At 32.3% G+C, this 20,418-nt stretch overlaps 3 protein-coding genes across 6 annotated transcripts; all 3 read left to right on the plus strand.

Annotated features, from left to right (window-relative positions):
- Positions 1-7,926: 7,926 nt before the first annotated feature.
- LOC108736442 (SUN domain-containing protein 2) lies at positions 7,927-14,219 on the plus strand. Its single transcript, XM_025981301.1, has 4 exons — positions 7,927-8,794; positions 9,132-9,446; positions 10,722-11,287; positions 12,529-14,219. The coding sequence occupies exons 1-4, from the start codon at positions 8,661-8,663 to the stop codon at positions 14,073-14,075; spliced, it is 2,562 nt and encodes an 853-aa protein (XP_025837086.1). The 5' UTR covers positions 7,927-8,660; the 3' UTR covers positions 14,076-14,219.
- A 1,214-nt stretch (positions 14,220-15,433) lies between these two features.
- LOC108736450 (signal recognition particle subunit SRP68) lies at positions 15,434-17,442 on the plus strand. The gene is made up of 3 exons (XM_018468895.2): positions 15,434-15,663; positions 15,731-16,080; positions 16,138-17,442. Exons 1-3 carry the CDS (start codon positions 15,576-15,578, stop codon positions 17,395-17,397), a joined length of 1,698 nt encoding a protein of 565 aa, XP_018324397.1. The 5' UTR covers positions 15,434-15,575; the 3' UTR covers positions 17,398-17,442.
- A 325-nt stretch (positions 17,443-17,767) lies between these two features.
- On the plus strand, positions 17,768-20,399 carry LOC108736716 (glutaminyl-peptide cyclotransferase). Of its 4 annotated transcripts, XM_018469271.1 has the most exons (7): positions 17,769-17,909; positions 17,974-18,210; positions 18,291-18,621; positions 18,690-19,014; positions 19,074-19,204; positions 19,404-19,545; positions 20,046-20,399. In XM_018469271.1, exons 2-7 carry the CDS (start codon positions 18,130-18,132, stop codon positions 20,089-20,091), a joined length of 1,056 nt encoding a protein of 351 aa, XP_018324773.1. In that variant the 5' UTR covers positions 17,769-17,909; positions 17,974-18,129; the 3' UTR covers positions 20,092-20,399. The 4 variants fall into 4 exon arrangements, with proteins under 4 accessions (XP_018324781.1, XP_018324773.1, XP_018324764.1 ...); XM_018469279.1 differs by having other exon boundaries at positions 17,768-18,210; positions 19,404-19,510; XM_018469262.1 differs by having other exon boundaries at positions 17,769-18,210.
- The last annotated feature ends 19 nt before the right edge of the window (positions 20,400-20,418 follow it).

Consider the following 20,418-nt stretch of genomic DNA (forward strand, 5'->3'; position numbering starts at 1 on the left):
CTAAAAAAACTATGTAGGTACCTTCTTATTTTTTAAATTTGCAAGGTAGCTAATTGTGGAGCAAATTTTTTAGGAAAACTGCATTATTTATCAATTACAAGTAAAACCGACATTTTTAATTCTTCGTAATCATATGCCACAATTAGTAGTAATTTTGTACGTGTAGTTATTTAAGTACATAAAATAGAAGTAATGTTGCATGTAAGTATAAAGTACCTGTACCTAATACACTAATTACTAATACAATACTCCAGTGAATAATGTCCAATCCCTGTATGTATGTATGTATGTATATATATATATGTATAATAATTTGTCACCATCTGAAAGTTGTTTGGAAGGTTAAAAATTCTGTTGTATGTTGTATGTTGCTGCAGCTGCAGTGTTGGTTATGACTTGTTTAATTGACTTAAAACACCTGCTTTCTATACATACGTATGTATAATTTTTCATGCTAATTTCTATTCAGAACGGAGTAGGTATTCTAGTTTTAATAGTAGAGATATGGTAGAGACTCGGTTGAATTGGAAAAGTAATGCTGAATTTTGTGTCTGAACACCTAGTTGACTTTAGAAACGTTTTAATGCAATTCCATTGTGTCTCCATGTTCTTGTCATTCGTTTCTCCTGCTTCTTTTAGTATTTCATCTATCCTTGTACCTAGTCTATCACGCGTTTTGTTACATTTTAGCTTTCCTAAATCAAGACGTCTCCTACCTTCCTTCTTTTTCAGAATTTTCAATTTAAGATGGGTCTTCTTAACTACTACCTCATGATCGCTATCTATATCTGCTTCTGGATAACTCCTACAGCCCTTCACTTGATTTTGGAATCTATGCCTAACAGCTATGTAATCTATCTGATATCCCCCTAAATCACCTGGCATCTTCCCTTCCACGTATAGCGCCTCCTAACCTGATGATTGAATAGTTTCAAATTTTTTAATTTCCCTGCTTACCTCATTGTCCTAACATTCCCTCGAGGTAATCCCCGTCCGGACATCCGAATGGGGGACTAATTTACGTCCAGAGTACTTTACCCCAAAGGACATCATCATTTGACTTTTGCATTGTTTTACTTGAGATATCGTAATGTGGTGGTTTCCCGTTGCCTTCCACATCGCAGTATTGTGTATTAGAGTGTCATACGGATTCTCGTGATCTCTGCCACCCTGAGTACTCTTTCAGACACTTGTTTTATTCTGGTTTCTCTTTAAGAACCACACCCCCCGCCACCCTCATTATGGTTGAAACTATGGTCCAGTTTCGTAAATCCACTCTAATTTGTACAAGAGCTTCCTCAAGGTTCAAGCCTCGTCGGATCGGAATTTCTACTACGAAAGGTCGACCGCATAATTTTAATAATAAAGTGTTTGAGCTATATGTATACATACATTTTATCGTAGACACATAGGGGTAATAATGTCAAAGTTGCATCTACGACAAATGTCACACTTCCTATCAACAATAATAATTTTTATTGTTTTGGTATTGGTAAATGGTAAAAAGAATAGATTGTGTTATTCGTGTGTAGCTAAAACATCGTCCATTTTCGATAAGTGTAATCATTATTTGGAAAATTTATGCGATGATAGTTATGTGCTGGACGATTACTACGCGTACCCGAGCGATGCGTCCGTGGGCATTTGCAAAACAACTGAAAGCGGAAAATGCTACACAACTTTAGTCAAAATTATTGAAAATGGTTATACGCATATCAAAACGCAAAGATTCTGTCATCACTCCGACAGACTCTGCGAAAATGTCACCGCTTTGAGCCTGATTTACAAATCTTCGAATTCCGAACAGATCGAGTATTTGAATGACATCGTGTTTTGTGGAAGTTGCGGCGAAAATTTTTGCAACAAACATTTTGTCATTGACAATGTTGAACGCGATGTATTTATTTATTTATAAACTCATGGATACTCCATTTGCTAAGTAATTCATATCTATAACAATAAAGATATAGGTAGATTTACAAAGCCATGTTTTCTCTGATGATGGTTGTGATTGTTAAGAGCCAGACGGGTTTTCCATTAACAATGTGGAACGAGTGCATGCCAATGTATGGAAATGTGTGACCAAACCTTTCCAATGATTGGAAAAATCTCTTTTTATAATCGTTGCTTTGATTACGAGAATGTTCAAAATTGTCGAAGAACATTTCAGATCGATCGAGAATGATTCAGAATGTTCCAGAACAACGTGTTTTTCTATTATCCGCTTGGAATTTGATTAAACAACTCCTCTTTCACTAAACGACTGTTACACATGTCAGTATTACATACATCACAGTACAACAAACCATTGAAAGCTTCCGGGTTACTACTGTTACTCTCCATAAAATTTATAAGTTTTTTTCTGTACCTGTGAGCACAAAGTTTCCGCGATGGGTAACAAAACCTCTGGGTTCTAAACGTTAGCATATCAACGACATTCATTTTCGCTATCACTGTGTAGCACCAGCCTGCTCGAGGCCTGTTGCAAAAATCTATGGTGGTATTCGATAAAAGATACCAATAGACTTGGTCAGTATCCTCTTTATCAAATATCCATCTTAAGCCGTAGTTGCATTTATCGAAATACGAAGCTGTATCACTAATGCAATGGAAACAGCGATCGTTGTCGCTCGCTGACTTTGGGATGAACATGATCATTAAAATGGAGAATAATACAGCATCCTTTTTAAACAGAATCATCCTTGCCCTAACTGTGATATGTGTACATACATTTACCTAATTGACATTAGTTTTGATTCACTAAAAAAAGTTTCACAAGTAACGTTGTTACCTTTTAACTGTCGCATAATTTTGTTATAGCGGGTAACGATAGTGATTTATACATAAAAGTATTAATTTGAAGGTTTGACAGTTCTTTCGTAAAATTTACGTGATATTGCGACAATCATGGCGAGTGTTGGACTTTTGACCATTACTTTATTTTTATTTTGTGCCTATTGCGCCAAGAAAGCAGTTAAGGAGATCCATGACTGCGAATGACCGAATCTTTTGACTACGCCCATCCGGATGTTCAATTGAAAATTCTGATAGAAGCTTCAATAAGTCTGATAACGTTTGTACATTTCTGAAGGGGTGATTTTTTTACCTTTTTTCAATTTATTATATTTTTTTGTCAAGTTTTGTTTTTTTTTAGGGAATGGGAATGGTGCACAGTTACCACGTTCATTCACAAAATACAAGCAGTTTCTGTTGTTTATTTTAGTTAATCGTTTTAAACTGTATCTAAACGGTCTAACTCTAACGTCACTTGTTCTCTTTTATAACTTTGTGGGAAGATGAAGTTGTTATGATTTAAAAACCCACGTAGAAAACGAATAGAATTATTACGTTGACCTACGCAGTTTTATATGTATGTATGTATGTATGTATGTAACCATCCAGCTGATGACGGTCTGCTTGGCGTGGTCGTTTTTTTCGAACATCCATTCAATTTTTCTGATTCCAAGAAAACGGATGGCATGGGCTATCCGCCAAATCGCAGATATTCTTTATTTGTTGGTACATAAAATATTATTCGAAATTTTTATGACACAAAACTGGGAAACGGTTTTTTCCCGCTGTAACTTATCTCGTCCACTTTCATGAAAAAAGCTATGTACCTATATCTAGAGGAAAAATGAACAGCAACTTTGTTAAACTGAAACCACTCATCGCTAATCACTGATATGCACAGACATTACCCATTCTTGTAACATTTTGAATCTGTAATAATTTGTATTCTTCGACGCTCTCCAAAATTCTTTTTTTCGTTAAAGTATGTCATTGTAGGCATTTACCCTCAATGTATTTTAGGTAGGTACCCACAAGATATACCTACATAATACAAACATCCAATTTTCGAATGGTTAGTATTTAATTTTTGCATATTACCTGCATTAATTATAAATAGTATCTATATGTAGTAGTTTTGGCTTTGTAAAAGGATAGTAGTCATCAAAGGCAACAAGTTACATAAACAATTTATTTTACTTGTACATCACAAAAGCATGTTTCAAAATATGAATAATGAAATTATATAAAATCGATTTAATTAGTCCGTCGCTGCGTCGACTACAACTAATAATAAAGTGTTTATAGTTTTGTACGTACATGTGCCTATGGAGTAAATTTGTACCGATTACTGAGAAATTTATTATTGTGCACATTTTCGTTTCGAAGAATTTACAAGTAATTTTTCTTCGAATAGTTTCGTGTGCGATCGATCTGAAGCGACAAACCATAAAAATAAAATTTTCACAGAAGGGGTCAGACACCACACGAAGGAAGTGTGACGTTTCTTCATACTACCTATAATCGTCATTAATCGTAAAAAAAATGTGTATGTATTACATATTAGGTGTGTACATATTCGTGGAGGTGCAGGTTTGTGATTACCAAATTAGAACGAACTTCTCGGTATAAGTAATCAATGCTCGATAACTGTTTCGCAGAAAATTTATTAATGGTAGGTATACGAAATGGCTATTATTAGTATTTTTACACACGTTACGAACTATTATACACATACAGTATTTATTTACGTGTGTATTGGATATCAGACATGACTTACGCATGCAACCTATGTGTGTATCTATGCATCAGTCTCCACTTTTGATACTTGAAGCAATTGCAACTCCGACAACGTTACAACTAATGGACTTTTAATTAGCTTCTTGTAAAGTAGAGATCTTCCACTACGGATTCATAAAGTTTTTAAAGTACATACTTATGGTATTTCCTATAATATACATTTGCTTTTGACTGGCCCGGGGTGCAGGAGTGTAAATACACCCCTGGCCAAATGACTCAAAAAATGTGAAAAAAAAGAGAAATTTGGTTACATCGCACCCCGGGCCAAAATCTTCAGTCCGGCTCTGCTATTACTAGTAATCATTCTTGACCGATTCTTTTTTTGTCGATTTATTAACCATCACAGTAGAACCCTTTTGTAGAATTGAATTATAATTAACGGAAGCAAGTGTTTTAAAAAAAAATATTACAAACTTTGACCAATTTTTTAAATATTAGGTTGGTATTTATTCGTACAATTCGATGAGTCACTTATGAGTCAATCTACTTAAAGGTGTTTCTTTCCATACAATTTATGGTGAAACATGTGAAAGTCAAGGTAAGTATAATAAAAATTGTTATTGCATATCTTTTTCGTGCTCATCTTGGACAAAGAGATTTACAGACGGACAAACATTATTAAAAGAGCTAGTCATGAATAATAAAGCATTCCCTAAATTAATAGTATTCGTAAGAGTAGCTTCAGGGTAATTGGTAATTCGATAAAGAGGTGTAATAAGTAAGCCTTAGTCAATTGTTTCCTGTAGATTTGCTGTCAGGTATGTTTTAAAAAATACATATCCGTAAATGAGTGTTTTTGTAAAGACATGGTGTAATTCAAAAAAATATTATAAGAATTCCTGTCTAATTAGTTATTAGTAGAATAAAAAATTGTCTTCTAGCTACTTCACTTTTGCAAAACCACAATTATTGCCGAGGTGCAAATTATTCCCAGAAATAATTTCTAATTTACATATACTTAGTACATAGATACCTATGTGGTTTTTAACTTTAATAAACGCATATATGTATGTGTACCTAGATAGATATGTCCATGGTAGTAGGTACTTTTTACTCATTTACATAATAAATAGAAAATAGGCGGGCATTGGTACCAACTGATTTCCTGTTTTACAAAATGGTTGATCTGCACTCATTACACTTTATACATATACATATGATTCAATAATAAAAGAAAGTGTGAAGGTTTTCTTTTATTTTTGTTTACATAAAATTTTGTTAGGGCAAACTAAAAAATCTACTATTTTCTCCGTTGTTCACTTGACAACATTTTTTATAATAAATATACATACTTATATGTATATCGTATGTACTAACATAATATATATGTATAATGTGATAGTTCTTGTAATGCCTCTTGAACTCATTTTCTGTTTATATTAGAGCAAAGTTCGTAATAGTTTGATGAAGATCAATGTGTGCAACCAATTTCTGAGAAAATTGTATATTTTATTTGCAAAAAAAAAAAATTACCGCTAAAAACATTCTAACGAAAACAATGTCGTTTTAAAATGTTTAAAAAAGAAAGCAATTGTTGTACAGACAAATTCGATGTTGTACCGTGTACCCATATTTGTATCTTATCTGAAAAAGGAGATTCCACGAAGACCTTGAAGTCATAATTTACAACCAAAGAACCAAAGCTATTTAATTTATTAATAATTTTGTATTCTTAGAAAATCGTTCTTGATGTTGATAATAATACCATAATAATAATTATAGCTAACGCTAAATTGTTAGTATGATACAATTTTTAGTTTCTCGAAATTGTTGTTTGTCAATAATTAGTCTCGGTAAAAGTTGTTTACAATAATACACTCATCGATTAAATTGTATAAATGATCAGACTTAACGAAAAACGTTACGGCCAGAATGAAAACGTCATCGTGTTATTTCTATAATATCCAAGCGAAATACGGAACTAGAATACGGGGCGCCATACCTACCATGTTTGCGCATGCAAAATAAAGATCAAGTTGTCTTTACATCAGCCAAATAGAACAGGACTCATTAGATATCATTTGTGAAATAGAATTTCTTTGTTAATTTTCAAAGAAACGACTTAAATCAACCCATGAGGTCAGCAGAAGGTCATGCAGCATGCCCAGCTGCCTTCGTTCATGATTTATTAAGCACTGCATAAGGCAGGTACTTAAATACATGCCGTATGTACATACATGTATATTAATTTATCTACAGATGAGTAAATATGATAACGAATGGTAAATTTTGAGTGGAATTGCAACCCTTAATTTTTGACTTGAAGAATATCGTAATCAGAAAACTTTTTATCGATAAACAGATAAAGCAAACGTCAGAGATTATAGACTAAACGTATACAATGTATTAGATTTTATTAATTTTTTTCTTTTGGTTAAAACGAAAAAACTTCATCCCACTATGAAATTACCCTCACATAGAATAAAATAAGAAACACTTCCTAGAATTGTCGTTGAAGCGTGGAGGATAAAATCCGAGAGTAAACTTTGAACCCCCAGTTCTACGAATTCCTGGTAAGAAATGATGTGACAAAATAAAATATAAAACAATTTATCGATTTCCAAGTGACAGTTCTATTAGTCTTTTGTTTGCCAGCATGCTGCGTTCTTCTCGGAAAAACAATAAGAGCAGCCAACTGTGACTTTTATTTATGAGCTTGAGGTAGCAGCTGCAGAGGGTGTCGTGTCGCCGTCGAATAACTTTGGTCCTCCTCCTGCTACCCGCTCTTTCTACTCTTATAATGCATATTATTACTTCTATTTCTTCGTGTAGAGTAATAACAAATGCATTCTACTTAAACATATACTCGTTTTGTAAACAGACAGATGGTTGTTTCAAAGTTCTTCGAAAAGCATTCGTTTTAATTGAATGTTTCGGAACGATACACGTCCTCGCGCATTTTCCTCGAAAAGCAAGGTCAACCAGGCAGATGGTTCAAAATTGATACTAAATTATTGGACATTAAAAGAGTGATAGAAGATGTGGGCAGTTTAAAAAATATATAAAGATAAATAAATCTTAATCGTATTTTTTTTACAAGTTTGCCTAAATTATTCGATAATTATAATCACACTAGTTTCTTTGTTTCAAAAATAATGACATACTTGTTCTTCGTTTTCCTCTCTAACGTTGTAATAATTTCAGCGAGCATTTTCTTCTAAACAATATTAATTTCAAATTTGTTACTTTTTGACTTTTACCGCTTTATTTTGAACATGGAAATTTGATTGTGGTACTTCTGGCGGCATCTAGCGTAATTCAGTTGTTACAAATTTAATGTTGGCAGTAATTTATAAGATTATAAGTAAATCAGATGGCACCACTAACTTGGTAAGATATCCATCTATGAGTCAGACGTACGTATAAACAATAGGTGAGATAAATTTCTTTAAAAGTAATATTACGAAATGGTGATTTAATTACGTGTTCCCTACTAATCACATGACCTTCATTGAAACGAAAAATAAGTATGAGAAGTACCAATACTTCTTAAAATTAGTTTAGATAGATCTCCAAATATACTATTTTTAACGTATAATCTGAACGTATATAATGGCTGATGACGTCATTACGCATGTATGCGTCTATGTGTGTATCTGAATGGCCTAAAATTAAACAAAATTTGCTTAAAGTGAAACGTTGTTTAGAACATGTTTAGATTCGATTCGCAGTGAAAAATAACACAAGGTTCGCAAGAGCGATTTATCAGTTCAATATTAGTTTTTTTATAAAGAGTGATACCTAACAAAGTGAAAACTTGTACGAAGTGAGTGAACATCGACGATAAATAAACCGTCGTTTCTACATGTAAAGTTATCCTAAAATAAACACAAATAAAGGACCACAAACAGACGTGAGACGTGTGAAATGTAATTTTAAGTTTTGAATGATCCGTTGGTATAGGCCCAAAATAATGCGAACGTAAGTTTAAAGCGAGTGTTCGTTTAGAAAACAGTACCGAACTTTTTGCTGTTACTTTCGAATTATAAACTAAACAGTGTAGATTATAAAATAGATAGTCGCAGTTGAATATCAAATAGACTTTTTTGTTTCTTGTTGAATACAAAAAAATGGATCTTCGCTCTAGATCTAGATCGAAAACGCCTTATTTGACGGATTCTTCGTTTGAAAAAGAAGTTAATAAAATTGGGAATCGCATATTGGAACGCACAGTAACAACACGATCAACAAGAAGTGGCACAAGGTAAATTTTCAGTAAACTAAATTGTTTACTTCTACATCATGGGTGACTGTAATAGGTTTTTGCCTGCTAGATGAATTAATTTTTTCACAAATGCTTAACTACTCACAATAGGACGTACATATTATACAGGGTGTCTGTAATTGTTTTGGTATATATTATTATTTGCTTTTTGTGTTTTAATTATATATGGGAATGTTAAAACATATAAAGATAATTAAATTTGGTTAATTTTATAAGATATATAGTTATAACAAAATTGCAACGAATACATTGATTAATGGACTTATTTATACAACTAATCAATAAAATCAACAAATTTATCTCATGCTTGTTACAGGGTAACTAACGAAGATACCAAAATAACTAATATTGGTCAAAATTTTGATTCGATAACTACAGTAATACCTAAGCAGTCTGCTAATAAAATGAAAAGCACGAGATCTGAAAGAACTTTAAGAAGTTCACGCTACAAAACTTCTGATTATTCTTCAGAAGATGGTGAAAACGATGTTTCCACAAGTCACACTGTAGACCAAAATGTACAAAATCAACTAATAGAAGAAGCAAGAAAGAGAAGATCTGCTAGTAATAGCTCTTCAGCTTCCCATATATCTGCCCTTGATGTTTACAGGGCTGCAGGAGAATATTGGAAGTAAGTTAAGTTATTTTTTTTTCATTCTTACGCACATTTGCAAAGGTAAAATTGATGAAAATTTAAACATGTTTTGTAATTACAAAGAAAAGTTATGTAAGATTGTACGTAGCCGTGTATTTTGGGTTGCATAACCTAAGGTAGATATTCTTTTTTTTTTAATTATTTCCTGGGTATTCGTTTTGTCTGTACCAACCGATGCTATTTTAATCTATTTTATACTTTTCTTACTTCTTCACGTTTCAACTATAAATATAGGTTTCCATTTAAATATTCTTCCTCAAATAAGTTGGAACAGACATTACTGTACATGCTCCGTAATTGCAGTTTTAACATAAGGAAATGAATATGCTTTGCAATACTGAATAATATTTTATTCGCAGTATTCAGGTTTCAGTAGTTTTGAAATTTGCTCTTTTATACAGGTCGAGCTGTTTAATACATTTGCATATTTATGGGACATGGATATAACTTAATAGCTAATGTGTGTGTGTGCACGTACATTGCGTATGTATGTATGGATAAACTAATACGTTTGTGTGTGTCAACTGTAAATGTCTTGTCCTTGATTGGATTTTAAATTTCATTTTTTACTGTTTTTATTTCGATGCTTATACGTACCTACCTACAGTAGAATGAATTTAAATATAGTTTAGGTAATTTATTATTTTTAGATCTAGAAACGTATTTTAATTTTTACTACGATTTTTAAATTGGGAATTCGACAAATAAAAAGATACGGAGTGACCCCAAAATTAACTAAACTTTCAAAATTGAACGAGTTGTAAATTTTTAAATTGGTCTGTACACATATGTATGTTTATTTGTATTTTATAAAAAGCTCTATTTTGTTCTGATAATAATGATATCGCCCGTTTTAAAACTCAACACTCAAAACATTGTACATATATACTCTTTTTATTATTGTTTCTATTATCGTTTCTTAATTTTTTATCATCAATTCGTCTCGGTCGGTATTAATCAGTTTTCCGTTTGTTTTCGTAATGTGATGCCTTAAATCATGGTGTTTTGAAATAATCACAATTAAAAAGAAGCAGGTATATATTATATAATGACTATATTAAATAATTAACATTACCAAATGTATATTTGTTTGTGGTACTTCTGGCGGCATCTAGCGTAATTCAGTTGTTACAAATTTAATGTTGGCAGTAATTTATAAGATTATAAGTAAATCAGATGGCACCACTAACTTGGTAAGATATCCATCTATGAGTCAGACGTACGTATAAACAATAGGTGAGATAAATTTCNTAAATACCCGAAGACCGATTGGACTTATTCCCGCAGTTCGAAAGATAGAATTGAAATAGCGCCAGGTGTAATTGCCATGCCAAACATGTCCCGCAGATCAATTCATAGTAACGATTCAAATTCCGATTATTTGTCAGATAAACAAACTAACACTTCATTTTCGCTGGAAGAAACCGTGGACGAGGGTAACGGCTACAGGCGAAAATATTATTCGGATAATTACAGTTCAAAAATTAAACCTCGAACATTATTTTCTAGAAGTAATAATAATAATAATAATCAGTATGTTTCGTCTAGAAGTTCCGCAACAACACATAAGAATGTTTTTTATCGATTTTCATCAGTTTTTACCAGTATATTTTTCACAATTTTTAATTTTATTTCTACCATTGGTTATGTTCTGTACAATACCCATAATGCGGTTTATGTTTGGTTTGGCAAAAAAATTCACAAGTTTGTCAGTAGAATTATGTTGATAGACACCTGGTTGCTTCAGTCCGTCAATACTAAAAAGAAGATTTCGTCTCTTTTGGCCCTTTGCTTGCTACCTTTACTGCTTTTAGGAGGTAAGTCCTTCTTTAATTGTCTGCCTTTACCCTTTAAGAAGATCAAATGGGTTCTTTGTAACATTACTAGTTAATCTGTTATTGGTATTATGTTTCTGTTAGGCAGTGGCCCACATTTGCTTTCCTTATCTCATGACTTTTTATAAAAAGAGAATAAAATTTTAAATAAAGTATGTACTACAATTATTATTCATTCTGTGAAAAGAACATAATGAAAGGTTTATTGCAGTCAGTTGGTAGTTTATTAAATTTACCCAACTATTATTACAGGGTTACACATCCTGCTGGTGATAGGCGTACCTCTTACCCCACCCTGCCACCCCAACTGCGGTAAAATTGCCTCGTCTTATGTCACTACATTTATAGAGATTGCTTATAATACATTACAAATCAACAAATGATAATTATAAGAACCATTATAGACTAATGTTTATCTCTCATTGTATACCGTCTTCTTCCTTCTGACATTAATGAAAATAATGCTTAATTTTTATGTTTTTCTGCAAATATTCCTTCCTTCTTTTTCTTTAATTATTTACCGAAAAACATTTTTACTAATTCGATCAAATTTCTGATGCTTTCTTGAAGAAAAAAATGTTTCAAAGTGCTCTGTATGTCTCTTACATAACACATCTGGATGCAGTTTTTTTTACAAGCAAGCATTTTATCTCGTATACATACTGGTCTGTTTAAATTCATTAGGTGTTTTTTAAAGGTTTATAGTTTTTATTTAATTTAATGTAGTTTTATTTGATTCAAAGATAAAACTTTCGTTAACGTTTTTTCTTATTTTATTTAATCATTTTAGTTACAAGTTCTTTTCAATTATAATCTTCGGCGTCATAAAAATCGCGCTTTCATTAAGTAGGGTGCTTCTTATCATTAGTGTGCATATTTTTAACTAATCTCACTTGTACCCGTGTGCTGTTTATTATAACAACTATGTTTAAGGCAAATGGATTTATTGTAACTCAGTAACAAATAAAAAGTTGTGAAAAAGAATAATATCGTTTGTTGTCCTAACTCATGCTTTTTTTTTATAATTTTTTTTTACTTAACGCACATTCTGTTGAAAATGAGAACAGAAACAGTTAAAACAAGATCAAGAGGTGGTGAGGTGAGGTAAGGGAAAAATATACTTAAAGGCGTTGCTTTTAGCTTTCTTTTTTTTTTTTTTTTTTATTATTTATTTACAAAAATTATTTTCTTTAAGTATATTTTTCAATTAAGTGTGGTTGCAGGGTGGTGGTTGTTATCTGGACTAAGCTACACTCTCTACAACAACTTTGTGAACTTGACCAACCCCGCAATAACAACAAGTAAAATTGCAGAAAAATTTACGGTAGACACACAACGAATTATCAAAAGGGATGCCGAATCTCAAAAAGAAGAATACCATGATTTGGGATCGAAGTTAGAAAAAGCTGTTACTATAAAAAAGAAAATTGTAGTAGAGCACCCGAGTGCGTCTGAAATAGCTGCCGAGTTATCAGAAGAACAATTAGAAGAAATCGGTAACTTGTTAAAAGACAAATTACACAATCAGGAAAATGTTATAATCGAAAAAATACTTCGTAGTCCTTCAATGCAAAACATTATTAATGCTTATAACGAATTGAATGTTAAAGTAGATGCCAATGAAAAATCATATTACGTAAGCAAAATTGAATCAGATATTCACATTGACAGTGAGCTTTTCGAAAGGCAACGGAAAGCCATCGAAGATCTCGAAAGTGATGTACGAAAAATGAAAGCCGAATTCTTGATGTTTGAAAGAAATCAAGACAAAAAGCTGTCGTTGCTTATATCTCAACTAAAAGCGGAGAATATGCAGAACAAAGTAAAATTATTATATGAATTGAAAAGGTGTTGTCGCAATTCCTTTGTCCAAATGGAAAACTACGTAGGTAGAATTTTAGGGAAGTTGTTAGGAGCTCCACATTTGCTAACAAACGAAAAAGATATTTCAAAGTGGCTCCATTCCATGTTTGTGGCGAAAAATGATTTAGAATCGCGACTTGCAAATCTAACTCAAAATTTAAAATCAAATTTCGATCACTTGATTGAAAACAGTGGCCACGTTATAATGGATGATGTTACCACAAAAATTTCCGACGAGCTTCATGACAGACTTGAAAAGCTCGAACAAACCATGCAACAGAAAGATTTTCGGGGAGAATTAACCGTAGACACGCTTACAGACGAATACGTTAAAGGCATAGTAAAAGAAGTTTTGGAAATTTACGATGCCGATAAGACAGGGTTAGTCGACTATGCCATGGAACCCTCTGGTGGTCAGGTGTTGTCAACACGCTGCTCAGAAACGTATCATGCAGGTACCGCAGTCATATCGGTACTTGGTATCCCGTTGTGGTACCCCACAAACACCCCCAGAACTGTTATCACACCAGGTGTAAATCCTGGCGAATGTTGGGCTTTCCAAAACTTCCCTGGATTTTTAGTCATCAAACTGGCTGCGCCAATTAAAATTGATGCCTTTTCGTACGAGCACATTAGTAAAAAGTTAATGCCCAATGGTAAAATTGATTCGGCTCTTAAAGATTTCGCCGTTTACGGTTTGAAAAACGAAACCGATACAGAACCAATACTAATCGGTACGTATCATTATGATCACGACGGTCCATCTTTGCAATATTTCGCTGCCGAAAGTCACGGACTCACATTTGAAATTATTGAACTAAGGGTGTTTTCCAATCATGGTAATCCCAACTATACGTGTTTGTACAGGTTCAGAGTTCATGGAACCGTTACTGACAACCCCACGTGAGAGTTCTTTTTCTTTCTGGTTTTGAATTGTGTCTGTTAGTGTGTTTTTCAAAATGGTAAAAAATTGTGTGTTCTTTTTTGATGAGGCTTTATTTTCGGATTTATTCACCGCACTTCAGTATACATTGCAAAAAATCGGTTACGGACAAATATACAACGGATGACACTTTATTTACGTATATATATATTCCAGCAATAGTTAATTTTTTACAAGATGTATTTTTGGGAAAACAATGCGATGGCTGTGTAGAGTGCTTTGAAAAGTTTGTAAATGTCTTATTTATTTATTGCTAACTTTAGTTATCTAATGGATTTTAAAGTTTGCATTATGAATTATTCAGTTCTTATGCATCAATGTTGATTATTTTATAACTAAAAGTCATTTGTTTGAGCTAGTCATTAAAGTACAGATGGAAATAAATTAAAAAAAACTGCTTGCAGAAAGTATATTCATCATATTTATGTGTTCTTTAATATTTATAAATAATTTGCTTTTTCTTTTGTACATATAGATAACTAAGAGTTTTCTAAAAACTGCAAAATTTGAAAACTTAGGAATGTTAGTATGGGCTTTTTTTGATGTTACTATTTAGAATTTTTAACTTTTTATTTTGTTTAGCACTAAGTTACCAAACTACAATAATTAGGCAAGTTAACAAAAAAAATGAGATTGCTTTGTATGCTTGTAAATTTTACTTTTCATAAAAGTCAATGGGGGCATCATACCCCATATAGGTTTATACACGCACGTTTGTTTTGACTGTGATCTTGTTCTAATCTAAATTAAGAGTACAAAAATCTCATTAGATGTAGAATCAGAATGTCTTAACTTTTGTAACTGATAAGTTCTGTTTATCTAGACAATATATTAATAAGAGGTGTGTACAAATAGCAGAAAATAGGATTAACATTTAAGTGCTTTTTATAATATACAGGCTTTGTTTACTTATTTAATTAGATAAATGCCTATTTTAAATTTGTATGTATAAAGGAATGAAGAACTAACATTTTATATTTATAAAACCACTAATTTAATGTTAATTAAAACAGAATTGATTTGTTCAGTTTATTTTATTATTTTTAGGTGTTCTATTAATAGGAGATTACCCTTTAGTTTTATTTTATATATTAATCTTAGAATGTTATTTGCAAAAAAGAAAAACTATTGTGTTAGTAGGGTGTGTTTTTATTTTGCATATCCTTAACGCTTTATTCTTTTAACTATTATTTAGACACAACCCTTATCCGAATCATAGATATACAAAACATTCCCCACAGAACATTCCCTGTTGTCTATGGTTCACTGTCAGCCATGTCTATGGCCAAGTTCAAGTCATTTCAAGCACGTACATTTTAGATGCATCTATGATTAGATGTTTCAAGTTTGGCAACGTGTAACCTATCTATGGTGTAACCTATATGCTATGCCTATATGGCAGTGGTATTTATAACCGAGCAAGAGCATTTTGTATTATATTGATGTTTATATGGCTTTAGAAAGATGACTTTAGCAGAAATTAATAAAAAAATGGATAAAAGCTTGCTTAAAGAAGAGAAAACAGATCCTTCGCAACCTTTTACTTTGGAGAGTATCCTTTAATGTTATAAGTACCCTTTTCACATCTGTTTTAAAATGTCTTCCTTAATAAAAGGCAGTTTTAAAAATAATTAAAGAAGCACAACAACAGCATGGATTGCGACATGGAGATTACCAACGGTACAGGGGGTATTGCTCTCGCAGAATTCGTAGACTACGAAAAGTATTGAAACTTCCCCAGGGTGACAGGAGGCATTTTAAAAAGAGAGATGTTAATGAATCACATCTTAACAATCCGAAAGCAGATGAGCGTTATTTACACATTCCATTAGTATTAGCAGAAAGAAATTGGGCTTATGCAATGCAATTAAGACAAGAATCAAATACTGAACCCAGGAAAAGGTTCCATTTGATTGCTAAATTACGAAAAGCATGCTTTTATGCATTACAGCTTGAAGACCTCTGTAAGGTATGTACTTAGTTATTTTTTTTTGGTTTGTGATGGTGTATGGAAATTTTTTTTTAGTCTGATCGTTGTGATGCTCGTACAAAGCTAGAATCACAAGCCTATGTTTCTTGGATACATGGCACTCTGCAATTTGAACTTCAACTTTGGGCTCCAGCTGTTGAAAATCTGAAGAAGGCCCAAGTGGTTTATGAGAAACTGGCCTCAGCTCTGCCTGCTGAATTACAAACGCCATATAAACAAAAAGTTGAAGAAATCACTCCTAGTCTACGTTATTGTGCATATAATATAGGAGACAACAAGGGAGTTGATCTGTTAGAGTTACGGAGTCAGGGAATTTTGGATAACCTTGACCAGTTCATATCACAAACTAAGGAAAAGTCATTGGCCATCTTACATGAAATAAAGTGGTATGGAGTTAAGATACCTATTCATTTGGAACGAGTTAAGTTGTTTTTATTGAGCATTGAGGGCCTTGACGAGTCCTTGAGCAGAACTGACGACCTGCAAGACAAAATAAAACTTTTGGAGAATATGTTCATTGATTTGCGTGATGTTATATCATACGTACGCGAAGAAAAATCGGAAAATAAAAACATTCAGTTGACACTTTCGTATCTCTTATCGATACGTATAGAACGTACTGTACAACGAAATTTGTATTTGATCAGACTAACGAAGAAAGCGCAGGAAATTGTACGTCTGTTTGACATTATTATACAGCAATTCACTGAACTTTCACAGTTTGAAGTTCTACACGAAAATGCAGAAGCTCAGGAAGATCTTGCTAATCGTTTGGAAGCATTTAAAACGTTAAGGTGTTTTTATATGGCAAAAGCACACGCGGGGGCTCGTAGATTAATCGAGGCTGTATTATTATTCGAACGAGCCAGTGCTTATGCTGAAAAAATTATTAAGAAGAAACTCCCAACAGAGCTGGAAGATCTTGTAAGGGTCGTCGTTGAAAGCGCACTTGTTGAGAAAGGCGTTGCTCACGCTCAATTTGTAATAGAAAAAGAACAGGAGAACGAAGCTACTGCTCCAATTAAAATATATAAGAGCAAGAAACCGTTAATCGAAAGATTGGATGAATTTAGGGAGGAACCACAGCTTCTTACTAAAAATCCAAACGTGGTCTCTGTTCCTCCTCCAATGGAGCCTATACCCTCAAAACCGCTTTTTTATGATTTGGCTCTTAACTTTGTTGAAATACCTAATCTCGAAGATAAAATTGAAAATGAAAAACAAAAACAGAAACAAGGAGGTATTTCTGGGTTTGTAAAAGGTTTGTGGGGATGGGGAGGCAGTAATAATAAATAATGGGCTAAAATTTACTTTCTGAGATCAATAAATGTATTTACTGACTGCTCACGATCTGTTGTAATTAGTCTTTACGTATCTGAATTTCTTAATGGTAACAAAAAGAACGTCATGTTAAAATAAAATTGTTCATGTTATTATATAATAGTTTTTTAATACATTTTCAAATAGCTGTACAATGTCCCTTTATTTTTTGCTCGACCCAGGTATATCAACAATTGAGCCGATGTAGTTCTAATGTATTGTAGTATTGTCTCTACTTAATTAAGGTAATTATGCTTGAATTATTTGTTAATGTATATTTTTACTGATAAAAGAGAGAAGTTGTTACGGTTTTTTTAATAACACATTAATAGGAATTTAATTCAGTTCACGTAACTAAGTAGTTCTAATGTACATGCTAGACGTCAACGGTTTAAATGGCTGCCTAATCGCTGTTATACGTGAAAAAAATTTTTTATCTCAAGATACTGGTGCAAATTGAAGAAAGATAATTAGAATTCAGCAGTGAAGTAAGTTTAATAAAAATGCAAATGCGACTTGTCACATTTTTGCCACGTCAATCAAATCTGGCAGGGAAATGCTTCCTCTCAAGGCCGCAATCTGGAGGTGGAGGTTCGAGTGCTCAAAAAGAAGTTGAGGAAAACCCAAAAAGTTTTTTCAACAGAACAGTTGTTTCGTTGGAATTAATACACATTTAAAAGTTATCGGTTGTTGTTTTCCGTTTCTAAAATGCAGTTGTCAACTATTTTAATTTCTATTTTTGTTTATATAAGCCATTCTTATGCCAACCAAAAATTTCTTCAAAAGAAAGTGAGTACATATTGTACTTTCCTAAATAATGGTGTCGTAAATACGATACATACTTTCTCTTTTGATTGCTGTCTGTTTAGGATAATCATGTTCCTAAAGAATTGAGTGATGGACAAGTACAATACTTGGCTGGATTATCTGATATAAAACATATGGACCAAGTTTTAAATAATATTCTAATTCCAAGAGTAGTAGGAACATCGGGACATGATAAGGTACAAAATTACATTGCCAGCCAACTCAGAAAATGGGGCTGGGATGTTGAGATCGACGAATTTCAAGAAAATACTCCTAATTTCGGTAGATTAACTTTTAAAAACATTATAGGCACTTTGAATCCAAAAGCTGAAAGATTTTTAGTTATAGCTTGTCATTATGACAGCAAGTATTTCAGCTCTGAAGATTTTATTGGTAAGGGGTTGTATAAATAACAGATTGTTTTTGAAAATTTAACCATTTTATACCTATTGATTTGTTAGGAGCAACCGATTCAGCAGTGCCTTGTGCAATGATGTTGAATTTAATTAAAGTGATGAAGAACGATTTGGAGCAAATCAAAACTAAAAGGGATCTTAGTTTAAAGTTGATATTTTTTGATGGTGAGGAAGCATTCAAAGAATGGACCAAAACTGATTCTTTGTACGGGGCAAGACATTTGGCCAAAAAAATGGATCAGACAAACTTCTATACTTTGGACAATGAAAATATAAAGAATATTCAAAGAATTGACATTATGGTCCTTTTAGATTTGATTGGGTTTTCAAGGCCTCAATTTTATAGTTTTTTCAAACCAACAGAAAGATGGTGTGTTTACATATTTTTCTATATGTATATTCATCTCTTTATAATGCCTTTCTTTTTAGGTATATAAGACTTGTGGATGCAGAACAGCGTTTAGCACAAATGGGACTTCTGAACATTCCCCAATTAACTTTTAATAGGAGATCTTCAAATTCCTACATTGAAGATGATCATATTCCGTTTTTGTTAAGGCGTAAGTTTGTATCTTTTGTTTGAGTTATTTTGGCTGTTCAGTTAAAAAAACCCAGAAAATCTTAATTTCCTAATACATATCATTGGGAGATCAGTAGGTCTAATTGTGTTTGAAAAAAGTCAAAACCAGAAAATCTCTTTTTACAAATGTGATAGATGAACATAGTAATAATTGTTAATTGGTTGTCATTAAATTGCAGGGGTTCCAATTTTGCATTTAATTTCAACACCATTTCCTACAGAATGGCATACTTCTGCAGATAATAGGAATATTGTGGACTTGCAAGTTACAGAAAACATCAATAAGGTTTTGAGAATTTTTGTCGCCGAGTATCTACATCTGTTAGTAAAAGGCTAAAGTTTTTTGTTATTGTTTTGTCCCTATTTTTTATTTTATTATGCTTTAAGAACTTGTGGTGATGGTGCTCTTTTTAGTTACTTGAATCTCCAGAATATATTGTTTTAGACAATGTATCTTTATTTTAGTTACTTGTTTATTTTGGTTATTTTCTACTAATAAGTCCTTTTTTCTTCTTTAATCTTCAATAAACTAATTATTATATGGTATGAGAAATGTATTAACGATAAATGATCAAGATATTAATGAGAAAATGGTTTTGTATTACTGAAGTCTTTGCAATACATTTTAGTAACAATAATACTGAGAGAGGTGTAACATTAACAAACATGATTAATAACTACTTAATTACCCACTTAACATTAATGAATTTTCAACATAAAGAAACTACACTAGCGATTTATCTCATAATAATTACATAATTGCTTTTTATTATTTGTTTTTATTAAAAAAAAAAAAATAAAAATGTGTACAAAAATTTTAGTTTGGAGGAAGAGCAGTTTGAGGAGAACTTTAAGGCAGAGCTGTGACCTGATCAACTATAACAATTTTAAACATTTTGTAACTAAAGAACGCTTTTAGTGGTGCTTTTATTACATGATGTTTTTTAAGTGACTTCTACAATTTAAATGAGAACTTTGGCGTTTACAAACAGTATCAGTTATTTGATTATTGCAACTTTTTAATTACAGTAGTAACAAAATCACAAATAAGTTTAACTTGTATACAAGAGCAGTACAAACGTACTCGTTTTTCTGGTATATTCTGCATTTAATTGTTATGATAAGTTATTGTATTTTATCTTGTTAATTATGTTGATTAAATTATTTCCCCTATATATATTTTTTTTATTAAAA

The sequence above is a fragment of the Agrilus planipennis genome, unplaced genomic scaffold (genome assembly GCF_000699045.2).
Source record: "Agrilus planipennis isolate EAB-ADULT unplaced genomic scaffold, Apla_2.0 scaffold5, whole genome shotgun sequence".
NCBI lineage: Eukaryota > Metazoa > Arthropoda > Insecta > Coleoptera > Buprestidae > Agrilus > Agrilus planipennis.

Coding starts and splice junctions, on each gene's coding strand:
- LOC108736442 (XM_025981301.1), top strand. CDS start 8,661: ATGGATCTTCGCTCTAGATCTAGATCGAAAACGCCTTATTTGACGGAT. Junction 8,795..9,131: donor TCAACAAGAAGTGGCACAAG/GTAAATTTTCAG, acceptor TGCTTGTTACAG/GGTAACTAACGAAGATACCA. Junction 11,288..12,528: donor ACCTTTACTGCTTTTAGGAG/GTAAGTCCTTCT, acceptor GTGTGGTTGCAG/GGTGGTGGTTGTTATCTGGA.
- LOC108736450 (XM_018468895.2), top strand. CDS start 15,576: ATGACTTTAGCAGAAATTAATAAAAAAATGGATAAAAGCTTGCTTAAA. Junction 15,664..15,730: donor GCAACCTTTTACTTTGGAGA/GTATCCTTTAAT, acceptor AATAAAAGGCAG/TTTTAAAAATAATTAAAGAA. Junction 16,081..16,137: donor AGCTTGAAGACCTCTGTAAG/GTATGTACTTAG, acceptor ATTTTTTTTTAG/TCTGATCGTTGTGATGCTCG.
- LOC108736716 (XM_018469262.1), top strand. CDS start 18,130: ATGCAGTTGTCAACTATTTTAATTTCTATTTTTGTTTATATAAGCCAT. Junction 18,622..18,689: donor CAGCTCTGAAGATTTTATTG/GTAAGGGGTTGT, acceptor TTGATTTGTTAG/GAGCAACCGATTCAGCAGTG. Junction 19,546..20,045: donor GTCGCCGAGTATCTACATCT/GTTAGTAAAAGG, acceptor CAAAAATTTTAG/TTTGGAGGAAGAGCAGTTTG.